The 13659-nt window shown below is 40.0% G+C and overlaps 1 protein-coding gene across 1 annotated transcript in view; it reads right to left on the reverse strand.

Moving 5' to 3' along the window:
• TMEFF1 (transmembrane protein with EGF like and two follistatin like domains 1) overlaps positions 1 to 13659 on the reverse strand; it is a 102750-nt gene that overhangs the window by 16724 nt on the left and 72367 nt on the right. Inside the window, exon 7 of the mRNA XM_069575557.1 lies at positions 12438 to 12503. Within this exon, the coding sequence (XP_069431658.1) occupies positions 12438 to 12503 (66 nt within the window). The remainder of the gene's footprint in view (positions 1 to 12437; positions 12504 to 13659) is intronic.

Raw genomic sequence — 13659 nt, forward strand, 5'->3', positions numbered from 1 at the left:
GTAACACATCATGCGCCAGCCAAGACTTATCTCCCTCAAATACACACAAAGTGTTAATATAATCTGAAGAATTATTAGTAGAAACATATTAAGAAGGAATGAAATAAGAGACTACGTGTATATACAGATATCAAAAAGCAAGGGAGAACTGGGAATAGGTGTACCAAGTGTGAAAAAACTGAGAACTGAAAATGCACGTTTTTCTGGAGATCAACATTTACATATGAAAGGAGAATCTTTTTGACTATTAATCTTAATGATTAAGTTCAAAGATAAGAGCTTCCCAAGACCAAATTCATGCCATTTTACCTCAAATTTTATGTATTTACAACATTGTGCAAATTTATGCATAGAAAGATAATTAAACTAAGGGGAAATCCAACACAGAAGATCTCCATTTTAAGGGTATCTCTGCTATTTTGTGTAACCTTAATCAAATAATTTCTTCTAAGAGAGCTGAATGAGATAAGCAAAGTCCATCAGTAGTATAACACAGTGGACTTCCCCGGTGGTCCAGTGTTAAGAATCCGCTTGCCGGTGCAGGTATTCAATCCCTGGTCCAGAAACACTCCACATGCTATGGGGCAACTGACCCACATACCACAACTCTGATGCCTGAGCACCCTAGAGCCAGTGCTCCAAAACAAGAGAAGCCACTGCAGTGAAAAGCCAGCCCCCCACAACTAGAGAAAGCCCATGAGAAGCAATGAAAACCAGCACAGCCAAAAATAAATAAATAAAATAATTTTTAAAATAAACCAAACAAAATGCTGATAATAAAAAGATGTATAACATAAGACACATACATAATCTTTTATTTTCTAGTAATAGAAAATTTTTTTCTATTTTTAAAAAGAAAATTTTTATTTTTTATTTATTTTATTTCATATTTTTTAAAGTAGACGAGATAATTTTAATCATGTATTTTATTTAACCTAATATATCAAATAAATAGCATTTCAACATATATTCAGATAAATAATGATAGTTTATATTCCTTTTTCTTAAATAGATCTACAAAATCTGGAGAGCACTTCACACTTACAGGACACCTCAATTCCAACTGGTCACATTCCAAATATTCAACAGTCACATGTGGCTGGTAGCCACCATGCTAGACAGCACAGAATAGGTGGCTTATTCATTTATCATTTATTCATCACCTTCCATATGCCAGGGACTCTGCTAGGTGCTGGGATAAAAAAGCAGTTAAGATATATCCTGTCCTCAAAGGGCTTACAGGGGCTCCTCCAGCTCCCAAACCATAATTACGCTGTGGCAAAGAAATCAAGCCTTCTGGGCGGCTACAATCCTGAGCAATCCTACAATCCTAACCCACTTCTGTGCTACAACACTCACAACACTGTCATAACTATTTAGGTATTTAAATTGGTCTCTACCATGAGACCATGAACTCCCTGAGGATCTAGATGCCTGTATTATCCATTTCTGTATAACTCCTGACACTTAGACCATAATAATGTTCTTGCTATGGTTTCAAACCAAGAGTAGTATTCGACCTTTGCAATCAAGCCATGAAGTGACTTGAGGAATGCAACTGTCTCCCACAGTGCTTATCATCCTGCAACTTCTCAAAACATGATATTTTCAGGCTGTGGTATACCATGAAGTATATAATAATGGGACTATAGACTGAGGTTAGGTATCAGCCTATAGAAATAAAGTTGCATAAAGTATATAACAAACAGACCACATTGGTCTACAAAAGCTGTGGCAATGTACTAACCTACCATAAGAAAGTCCTAAAAACAGCAAAGTAATGCAGAGCTGAAAGTGATCAGAGAATTTAGATGCATGATAGCAATAAGAAAATTAAGAATGGGTTATGAGAAATGAATAAAGAGTACACCACCAACAGCATTCACTGAATGATTAATGAAAGAATGTGGTTTCAAGCTCTAGACAAAGCAAAGCCATATTAAAGTGGATGTGTCTATTAAGACTTTGAAATCTCTGTCTGTCACAGAGTCCAAATTCAGCATTCTGCTCAATGCCAACACTATTCATTCTATTACGCTTACATACTATTTCTGTGCACATCCATATGCTCAGCTAAGCTACAGAGCAGGTAAGGGAAATGTGGTCACAGTCCCTGCCCACAAGAAGTTTATCTTCAACATACACACACAAAATGCTGAACAACACGAGAGAAGAGGTCCCACACAATAGCAGACAATAAAACACCAAAAGAAGGCTTTATAGTACCAGGTGCTATGGAAGTTCACGTTGAAAGGAGAACTTCATCTTAGGCAGAATAACCCAGGGAAGGACTCATAGAGAAGGTAGGACTCAAGTTAGGTCTCAAAGCATGGACAGATTCAGATAGTTAAACGGTGGGAACCAAAAAGCAGGTATGAGGTACCTGTTCTCACTCTCAAGAACAAGAGGTAAGTGGACCTAGCAAGAACTGTACATTCAGACTGTACAAGAGTTTAAGTCAAAGTTGTGAAAATAAGTTGAAGTCAGAGCATGGAAAAATTTAAACCTCAGATGAGAAACATTTTCTTAATCATATGGACAAGGAGGACCAAGTTGGAGGGCAACACAAGCAAAGCCATGGTTTACATAAGAAGTTAACCGAGAGCGGGTACCTAGGGCTAGGGCTGATGGTTAGGGGGGAATGGAGAGTGACATGGGTGTGAGGTTTATTTTGCGGGTAATGAAAATGATTTAAGATTAGATTATAATGCTAGTACATGTGATATTAGTATAATCCTGTAAATATACTAAAAGAAAAAAAAACACTGAATTACACTATTTAAACAGGTGAACTTAATGGTATGTAAATTGCATCTCAAAAAGCTATTAAAATTACTTGGAAGAAAAAAGGAAGACAGGATGACCAATTACGAGGTTACTACACAATCCAAACTCTGGCACTGAAAAGTTTGAGCTCAGCAGTAGGAACAGATAATAGGAACACAGAAAAAAAAGACAGTGTCCAGATGCTTTGGAAAGTAAATGAAACCAGAAACTCAGATGTGTAAGGGTCTTTGGAGGTCATTTGGTCTAATGAAGGAATTTCTTTAGTTATAACCTCATGATCCTGTTTCTACTTAAACATGTTTAGAGATAAGGAACTCATAATATCAGTTCAGTCCAGTTCAGTCGCTCAGTCGTGTCCAACTCTTTGCAACCCCATGAATTGCAGCACACCAGGCCTCCCTGTCCATCACCAACTCCCGGAGATTACTCAAACTCATGTCCATCGAGTCAGTGATGCCATCCAGCCATCTCATCCTCTGTCGTCCCCTTCTCCTCCTGCCCCCAATCCCTCCCAGCAACAGAGTCTTTTCCAATGAGTCAACTCTTCGCATGAGGTGGACAAAGTACTGGAGTTTCAGCTTAATATCAGTCCTTCCAATGAACACCCAGGACTCATCTCCTTTAGAACGGACTGGTTGGATCTCCTTGCAGTCCAAGGGACTCTCAAGAGTCTTCTCCAACACCACAGTTCAAAAGCCTCAATTCTTCGGCACTCAACTTTCTTCACAGTCCAACTCTCACATCCATACATGACCACTGGAAAAACCTTAGCCTTGACTAGATGGACCTTTGTTAGCAAAGTAATGTCTCTGCTTTTCAATATGCTACCTAGGTTGGTCATAACTTTCCTTCCAAGGAGTAAGTGTCTTTTAATTTCATGGCTGCAATCACCATCTGCAGTGATTTTGGAGCCCTCCAAAATAAAGTCTGATAATATTTCCACTGTTTCCCCATCTATTTGCCATGAAGTGATGGGACCAGATGCCATGATCTTCGTTTTCTGAATGTTGAGCTTTAAGCCAACTTTTTCACTCTCCTCTTTCACTTTCATCAAGAGGCTCTTTAGTTCTTCACTTTCTGCCATAAGGGTGGTGTCATCTGCATATCTGAGGTTTTTGATATTTCTCCCGGCAACCTTAATTCCAGCTTGTGCTTCTTCCAGCCCAGTGTTTCTCATGATGTACTCTGTATAGAAGTTAAATAAGCAGGGTGACAATATACAGCCTTGACGTACTCCTTTTCCTATTTGGAACCAGTCTGTTGTTCCATGTCCAGTTCTAACTGTTGCTTCCTGACCTGCATATAGATTTCTCAGGAAACAGGTCAGGTGGTCTGGTATTCCCATTTCTTAAAGAATTTTCCACAGTATATTGTGATCCACACAGTCAAAGGCTTTGGCACAGTTAGTAAAGCAGAAGTAGATGTTTCTCTGGAACTCTCTTGCTTTTTCAATGATCCAATGGATGTTGGCAATTTGATCTCTTGTTCCTCTGTCTTTTCTAAATCCACCTTGAACATCTGGAAGTTCACGGTTCACATACTGTTGAAGCCTGGCTTGGAAAATTTTGAGCATTACTTTACTAGCGTGTGAGATGAACGCCATTGTGCAGTAGTTTGAACATTCTTTGGCATTGCCTTTCTTTGGGATTGGAATGAAAACGGACCTTTTCCAGTCCTGTGGCCATTGCTGAGTTTTCCAAATTTGCTGGCATATTGAGTGCAGCACTTTCACAGCATCATCTTTCAGGATTTGAAATAGCTCAACTGGAATTCCATCACCTCCGCTAGCTTTGTTCGTAGTAATACTTCCTAAGGCCCACTTGACTTCACATTCCAGGATATCTGGCTCTAGTTTGGTGCTCATACCATTGTAATTATCTGGGTCATGAAGATCTTTTTTGTACAGTTCTTCTGTGTATTCTTGCCACCTCTTCTTAATATCTTCTGCTTCTGTTAGGTCCATACCATTTCTGTCCTTTATTGTGTCCATCTTTGCATGAAATGTTCCCTTAGTATCTCTAATTTCTCGAGGAGATCTCTAGACTTTCCCATTCTATTGTTTTCCTCTATTTCTTTGCATTGATCACTGAGGAAGGCTTTCTTCTCTCTCCTTGATATGCTTTATATTCTTCAATATAATATAGTTAATTCCAATATTATCAAGTTTTCCTCATGTTGAATGAAATCTCTCTTTCATTATCTTTGTGTGGATTTCCCCATGTCTGTTCACCACCTACCTCACTGCCCACCAATTTTTTTCTTAATGTCAAACTTCCCTAGTTTTACCCTTTATTTACTTTGCAACCACCAACCCACTAACATTTAAGTTTTTAATACAACAGAATTGTCCTCTTTGCTAAAGATGGCTCAATGCAGAATTGTGTAAAACAATTTTACTTCAAAAAGAATCAACAAAATGTCAATAAACACATGAAAATATGTCCCCCATCATTAATCACCGCATCGTGCATCTGTACTCAGTTGTGTCGGACTCTTTGCAACCCCATGGGCTGTTGCCTGCCAGGACCCTCGGTCTATGGGATTTTGCAGGCAAGAATACTGGAGTGGGTTGCCATTTCCTTCTCCAGGGGATCTTCCCAACCCAGCAATTGAACCCACATCTCTTGTGTCTCCTGCATTGGTAGGCGGATTCTTTTCCACTGCACCACCTGGGAAGCCATTAATCACTAGGGAAATACGAATCAAAACAAGACAGTGCCTTACACCCAAAAGGATGACTACTATTCCCAAACCAGGAAATAACAAGTATTGGCAATGGTAAGAAGAAATGGTAATCCTTGGGCGTGGTGGTGAGAAAATGTAACGGTAAACTGTAGGGTGCTTCCTCAAAAAATTAAAAGTAGATATACCACATGATCCATCTGGATACCACCCCGCCTCCAAAAAAATGGAAAGCAAGGTCTCCAAGAGACAGCTATATACCTATATTCATGGTAGCATTACTCACAATAGCTAAAACATGGAAGCAACCCAGGTGTCCATTAATGGATAAACAAAATGGATGAGTTGTAGGGAATATTCTACACACTAGGAAATATTCAGCCTTCAAAAGGAAATGAATTCCAACATATGCTATGACACAAACAGACCTTGAGGACATAATGTTAACTGAAGCCAGTGACAAAAAGACAAATACTGCATAATTTCTACTTATATGAGTTATGTAGAATAGTCAAAACTATAGCACCAATCAGCAGAATGGTGGTTATAAGGGCAGAAGGGAGGGGGAAATGAAGTTATTGCTTAATGGCTATAGTTCCAGTTTCACAGGACGAAATGATTTCGAGAGATGGATGCTGTGATGGTGGCACAACATCATGAATTTATCAAATACCACCAGACCCGTACACTTAAAAAATGGTTAAGACAGCATGTGGTGTTGTTATATATATTTCACAACTTTAAAAACTGAAAGAAAAACTCTGTATAAGCCTAATGACAGGAGGCTCAGTAGAAAGAATGTAGTAAACTGAGTTCAAATTGAGATCTCCAGTCCTCCAAAAGGTATTTATTAAGCATCCATCATGTCCCAGGCAAGACAGCAGTTCCTGGAAGTTCAGGCAAAGCAGTACAAGCTAAACGTAGGTGTAAAGACCCACAGGTAGCTGAGTATGTGAACTAGTTCTTAGAGAAAGAGTAAAGCCAGAGTATAAGTGTTCACCAAGGTGGCAGCTGAGAGTAGATTAAATATTCTGAAGGAAATTGAAGAGAACATGCACTGGAATAGTTGTCATGAACAAGAAAGAGCACCAGGGCTTAGGGTCAGAAAGTCTGAATGCTGGTCGCTGCTCTGCCATTCTACACGAGCCACAGTTTCAGCTTTTTCATCTGCAAAATGGTGGTAACATGATTGTGGTAAGGATTAAATATGTGAAAGCAACTGGCACACAGTAGTGTACTTGATTAAAAACAGTTAAAAGGATAGCCTACTGTCACTCAAGAGCCACATTAAACATAGGGACCGGCAGACTTACCCATGGTAAGAACCTTTAGCACAGCCAGGCTACTAACAATGAAATTAGGGAAAAAAAACACCATAATAACATCAATAAGGAATTCAGTGACATCATTTAATGCTCAAAGTAATCCTAGGCAGTAGGTATTACTGCCCCTGCTTCACAGATATGATCACTGAGGCTCAGAGAAATCAGGCCACACTGCCTTATGGTCCACAGCATGGACCAAGTCTGACTTCAGAGCACAAGCTCTTAACCATCACAAGACTTCACCAAGGTAGGTGGGGAACAGACAAAAGTGGAATGTTCAAGCACTTGCTCTCCAGGCCATGTTAATTAGATAACTTCAAAAAGGAAAGATTAAAAGGCTTTACAGACGTAATGAAGCACAGTTTCAGAAACCACAGCAGAGATGTAGCCTTGCACAGCAAGAACTGGGCACGGTCCTGTGCAAACAATGCCTTCAGGCAAGTGGTGACAGGCTCCATGAATAACAGCTGCAACTGCGAGTCTCTGAACAATGTGTGCGTGCATGAGCACACACACAATATAAAAAGCTCAGACACCCAGCAGTGCCTTCCACCCTACAGAGGCATTCAGAACCCAATTTGCCACCAGCGGCAGCGTTTTCGAATACAAAGGAGAGTATGGTTCTAAGTGACGATGTGGTAAGACTCCAGATGGCTTATCTGCAAAGGCAAGTGTCACTGACTCTGTCTTGGTCCATCCACGTTCCACCCAAACAAAGCACCAGGAATTGCTGTTAACAACCAGGACATGCACCTAGAAGAGGCTACTGAGGGCACAACAACATCAATACTGCATTAGTAACTCGAGGGCTCTCTATTTCCACAGAGCCAATATACTGAATCCAAAAATTCAATATACTCTTTCCTGCTTCCCCTATACCAACCTTCACTCCAAGCTTCATCACTAACACATCCTTCTTTAACCCAAGTCTCCTCAGACCCCAGCAGAGAATCATTTACCTAGGCAGAAACTCCCGTCTACTCCCCAACACCCCCTACCCTTTCAAGTCCAGGGAGTAGATATGACCAACCCTAACCCGGCTTCTTTCTTTCCTAGTCTTTCCACTCTGCCCAGTGAAACACCTTTTCTAACGCACATAAACTCATCCACCTCCTCAGCGGTTCCCTTAGGAAGCACTCCTTTCAACTCCCTGATGGAACAAAATCACATTACTCCTACACCCCTTCACCCCCTCCCTTCCCCTGCTGTGCTCACCACCTGTCACCTCCAGATCAGCATCCCACTCTCATCTCTCAACGACCTTCCTCCCCGTAGGGTTCTGTGCCACCCACCTACACAGCCTTCTCACCATCTTCACTGTGATTCTCCTCCACACTCCACAACATCGGCTCTCCCCCTCCTTCAGTGACTGCAGCAACTGGCTCAGGCTTACCTTTTGATAAGGCAAATTTATCAAGACCATTTTTAAAAGGGCATATCAAATGAGCTGTATTAAAATATATAAACATTAATCACCAAATAATGGAACCAACAATATTGATATCTTGGTGTGTCTGGTATCCTTGATCAGCAGAGAGGCTGAGAGGATGAAATTGAAGGTGAGGTGAGGATTGGGGTGAGGTGATGCTCAGGAATGCAGTGAGAATGTGTTGGCGATTAAAAGGTGTTACAGTGGATTTCAGGCTGTATGAAAATATCCTTGGATAAAAATGGCCACTTATTAAAATGTCATTTGCCACAAAGGAACTTTCTGGGTAGATGGAAACGTTGCAAAGACTGTGATAAGGTGTAGTACAGATGGGGTCTATCCATTTGTCAGTGGCTAACATTTGTGCATTTCCATGTATATAAATTACAGTTCAAAAAAATCTGTAAAATAAGAATAATGATAATCCACCGGGTAAAGGTATACAGACAAAACAAGGATGACAGAATGCTGTTCACTGTTGATAGTGGTTGAGTATATAAGGGTTCATTATACTATCCTGTTTGTTCATGTTTGAAATTTTCTGCAACCAAGTTTTTAAAATGTCACATACCCAGCTCCCACACACCTGGTGTGTGTGTCTGTGTGTGCACGTGCACACACACATGTGCACGCTTAGTCACTCAGTCATGTCTGACTCTTTGCTACCCCATGGACTGCAGCCCTCCAGGCTCCCCTGTCCATGGGGATTCTCCAGACAAGAATACTGCAGTGGGTTGCCATGCCCTCCTCCGGGGGATCTTGCTGACCCAGGAATCAAACCCAGGTCTCCTGCATTGCAGGTGGACTCTATACCATCTGAGCCACCAGAGAAGCTGAAGACTGGAGTGGGTAACCTTATCCCTTCTCCAGGGGATCTTCCCAATCCAGGAATTGAACCGGGATCTCCAGCATTGCAGGTGGACGCTTTACCAGCTAAGCTACTAGGGAAGCCCATACACCTCATGCTCAGCCTTTATGCTGAGCTATATCCTTTATGACATATCTACAACAAATCTTCTAACACTGCAATTTCAACATTTACCACAGGTTTTCCAATAGCCTGAAAAAGCACTAACTCACCACCATGCTGGACATTTAAATGCTCCATCTTGAAAGCACACTTTTCCAAGAGTTCAACTTTACATTTCTGACATCTTCAAATTTGAGGCTTGTCCTCTAATTCCTTTATGCAGCATTTTAAACTAGCAGTCAGTCTTTCTATTTCAACTTCTGTGCCACTAGTCTCTTTATGATGTTTTCCCTCTGGATCTTCTTTCTGCTTCATCCTAGCCTCCTTTCCTTTAAAAATAAGAGTGCTGTCCAACAGAATTTTCTGCAGCTCTTGATATGTTCTGTATCTGTGCTGTCCAATATGGTAACCATGGGTCACATGGGACTACTGAGGATTTAAAATACGGCTAGTATAACTGAGAAACAAAAACCTTTAATTTTATTTCATTTTATCCAATTTAAATTTAAATAGCCACATGTAGCCAGTGGCTACTCTACTAGACAATGCAGCTCTATAATCTCTTTCACTCATTCTCATCACTTCAGTTACCACCTAGATATCCAAGGACTAACTCGTAAACTTATGCTAAAAAACAAAGTCGTCCAGGTGAGTTTCACAAGCAACTCAAACCCCAAAGTAAAATTAATCATCTCCACCATCAACTCCTTTCTTACTTACCCCAAACACCTTTCCCCTCCCAATATTCTTAGTTCAATAAACAGAATCCATCATCTAAGTCATCCTAGTTTTAACTCTTTTATCCTCCATATCTTAAGTTGGAATCTATTCCTTTTGAGCCTAATTAACTGATCTCTCTGTCTCTAGCCCAAAGTACATAATAAGCACAAGTCCTGCCTGGTATAATGTATTCAGCTGGTTAATACTGTAGCCTTTCCTTTCCAAATATATTATGATTTCCCCACTGCCTACAAATGAAGTTTAAATGCCCTAGGATAACAGAGCATTCAAGATTGTACATGTGGGAATTCTCTGGCAGTGCAGTGGTGAAGACTCAGACGAAAAAAAAAAAAAGGACTGTACACAATCTGGCCCCAAGCTACCTTTCCATACTTGCCTTCCATTTCTGCCTTTTACATCCCTTCTCTCCAGCCAAAAAGGATTCCTCATCGTTCTCCAATACATTCTATCCCAATGTTTGCATTCATACTTCTGCTGATGCTCTTCCATCCTCCTTAAATACCCTTCGACCTCTTCAAATCCTAACCACCCTTCAAGGTTCAGCTCAAATAAGACCTCTTCTATGTGTTTCTTAGATCTTCACCATTCTCCCCACTCTCCTGCATGCATGCTCAGTCATGTCTGACTCTTTGCAACTCCATGGACTGTAGCCTGTCAGGCTCCTCTGTTTATGGAATTTTCCAGGCAAGAATACTGGAGTGGGTTGCTATTTCCTACTCAAGGGGATCTTCTTGACCCAGGGATCAAACCTGCACCTCCACCTGCATCACCAATCCCCACCAAATAGTAATTTCTTTTTTTCTGAGTTCTTATCCTAACTTTTTCAAAGCACTGCATTCATAACAATAACCAACTTTCACTTTGTTAGAAGAAGGTTATGTTCATTTCTTATTGTGTCACAAGTTCTTTAAAGATGGATGTCATGTATTACATATCTTTCTATCCACCAACAGTTTCTGGTAAAACAACCAGTAAAAAAAGGCACTTAATAAATTACATCTACTGATTATGATAATTTCATTTGCATTATAGACAAATTCTTATGCGTAAAGAATGTTCAGTATCTCAAAAATGGCTTAGGCACTAAATTATCCCTGTAAAATTATCAAAGACAGACAAGTATTTTGGGTATACACAATTCCCCAAATTGCCTTAAGCAGGAGCTTCTACCTACTGAAAAAGAACTTTCCTATTCTGGTCATGTACTATCAGTATAAAGAATGAAACTAGCATTGATCTATTATATCTCCTATGGGAATACAAAGATTTCCTATTTTAAACACAGCACTTTGTATCAACATAGGAAACTGATATTTCAGGGGCTCATGGGATATAACTGATTCAGGTTTAATATGACTCAAGTGACAGAAATACAAATTATTCAATGATAATAACAGCTACCACTTCTTACACACTTATGAGTATGTCAGATACTATTCAAAGCACTTGACATGCATTATCTCATTTGACCTTTATGACACTCTATGAGATAGGGCCTGTTATTCTCATTCTATGTATTTTTTAGAAATTAGGCCTAAAAGGTAGATCACACATTTTTTTAAAAAACTGCCCATTAGTATAACCAAACAAATGGCATAGAAGATACATGTAAAAGCAAATATACAGAAACCCTGGTCTAGGATCCTAAGATCAGGACCTGCTTTGGTTCACTAGCTATAACATCAATGAGACTCAATATTTTCACTGGTCCCTACCCATCACAGTGGTTGCAAAACACAAATGAAATAATGAATATGAAAATGAGAACTTAAAGCACACTGGACTTGCAGTCAAGGGAACTAGAATCCAATCTCTGATCTGACCTTAAAATAAAAGACTTTGTATGAATAAATCCTACAGTTTCTTTAAGCTATATCCATTCTTCTGACAGGCATGGAGCCCCTAGGTAAGTGCCAGACGTTCTGCTAAGTGTTAGGAATCCCAAAGTGAACATGGCAGAGCTCACAGTCCAGAGAGGGATGCAGATGAGTAGAACAGACAATTATACTTAGAGCAGGTTAAGGGCTTAGTCATCAGAGTATGAAGAGAGGCACGCAATCTAGGTTTAAGAGTCAAGGATAGTTCCCAAATAGAAATAACTTCTAAGGTGACCGAAAGGATGACTCCTAGGCAAAGAAGAGTTCCAGGCAGAGGGAACTAGGTTCAAAGACCATGCACAGAGGTTAAGTGTTAACAGTAGATTCTAGAGAGGCAAAGACGATTTTAAAAGCAAAGATGAGAGATCTTTCTGTATAATTTCTTACAAATGCATGTGAATCTACAATTCTCACAGTGAAAATTTCAATTAAAAAACCACAGATGTGAGAGTACTCTGTAAACTGAGAAGCGCACAGTCAATATTATTACTAAAATTTAACTGCATAATGTATATTGCCATAGAGCAAAGCTGGAAAGGTCATTATAATGGATCGAGAACTACTAAGGACAGCTAGTGACCATATTTCAACACTTGGCCAAAATTCAGGAAATTGTGATTCAGTACCTTTCACATCTGGTCGATACTGTAGTCCATCATCCTTCTTTCCCAACAAACTAGTGTCATCTGTGTCTGTAAGAGAAAATGATTTGAAAATTAAGATACATATGATGTTTAAGTCATACCATGAAACTCCTAAATATTCCAAATGCTCCAGGTCCTTTCCAATTCTCTGTCCACTTTGCCTGAGCTACCACTCACTTGATCTATTGTAACACTTCTGTCTCAGCACTCAGATATAAATGCGTTCTGCATGAACAGTCTAACTTCACTGAAACTTCAGCTAAAATATGATCTCCTTAAAAAGTCTTCCCTGTGAGACTGAAATCACATAGACCCTGAAGAGAAAGGATTAGCCGGTTCTCCAAGGGACAATGGTTTCAAGATTTACCTTCTCGCACCACTGTTTCTTTGGAAATATAATATACGTTAATATAAATGTGGAATATCAACTGTGTTATCAGACAAAATTTATTATAAACATGACCCCTTACTGGTGAATTATGTTAGGACAGGAAGACTACATGAACCATAAACACCTGCTGGGAAGCATAAGCTTCGGTTTTCCCAGTGCACAATGGGGGCAAGGGAAGGTACAGTCAGGTGTAAATGGGGACCAAGATAAACCACTCCACAGGATTCTAAAAGCATGAATTTCAATTAACAAAATCCTCAAGCTTGACCAACTCTTCTGAATTTGAAATTCCAGGTAGTACCATTCAACCACAAACCAGTTCCTCAGAAAAGACATGCTTTCCTCAAGAATACACTTTAACCTACACTACAAATGCCACCCCAAGAAAGAAAAGCAAACCATACTACTACTTCCACCTACAAGGGGTCTCTGTCAGTAAACAGTTTCCGCTGCCATGCACACCTAGATATCTTCTGAATAGTTTCTTGGGCATTCTTCAGTAGCTTAGACCACAGACATTTCAATCAGTTGTTCAGTATTTCACAAATAGCTTGTTATCAGTATAAAGCAGCAAACTCTGGCTTGCAACCTTTTCCTCTTAGCTATGTTTTCCCTAAGCTCATGAAAACACAGCCCTTTAATAAACGCAAAAAGGTGGGGAAGTGGTCAGAAGGGAGGGCACTTAGACCTAGTAGCAGGAAAGATGCATAACCCTAGGCCATCAGGAAGCGTCTGGACTTGTTTGCTACTGGGAAATCATACATTATGCTTGCCTATATGTGTCTTACTAGGAAAAAAGATTGAAAACCTCTG

This window comes from Ovis canadensis, chromosome 2 (genome assembly GCF_042477335.2).
Source record: "Ovis canadensis isolate MfBH-ARS-UI-01 breed Bighorn chromosome 2, ARS-UI_OviCan_v2, whole genome shotgun sequence".
NCBI classification, from domain to species: Eukaryota; Metazoa; Chordata; class Mammalia; order Artiodactyla; family Bovidae; genus Ovis; species Ovis canadensis.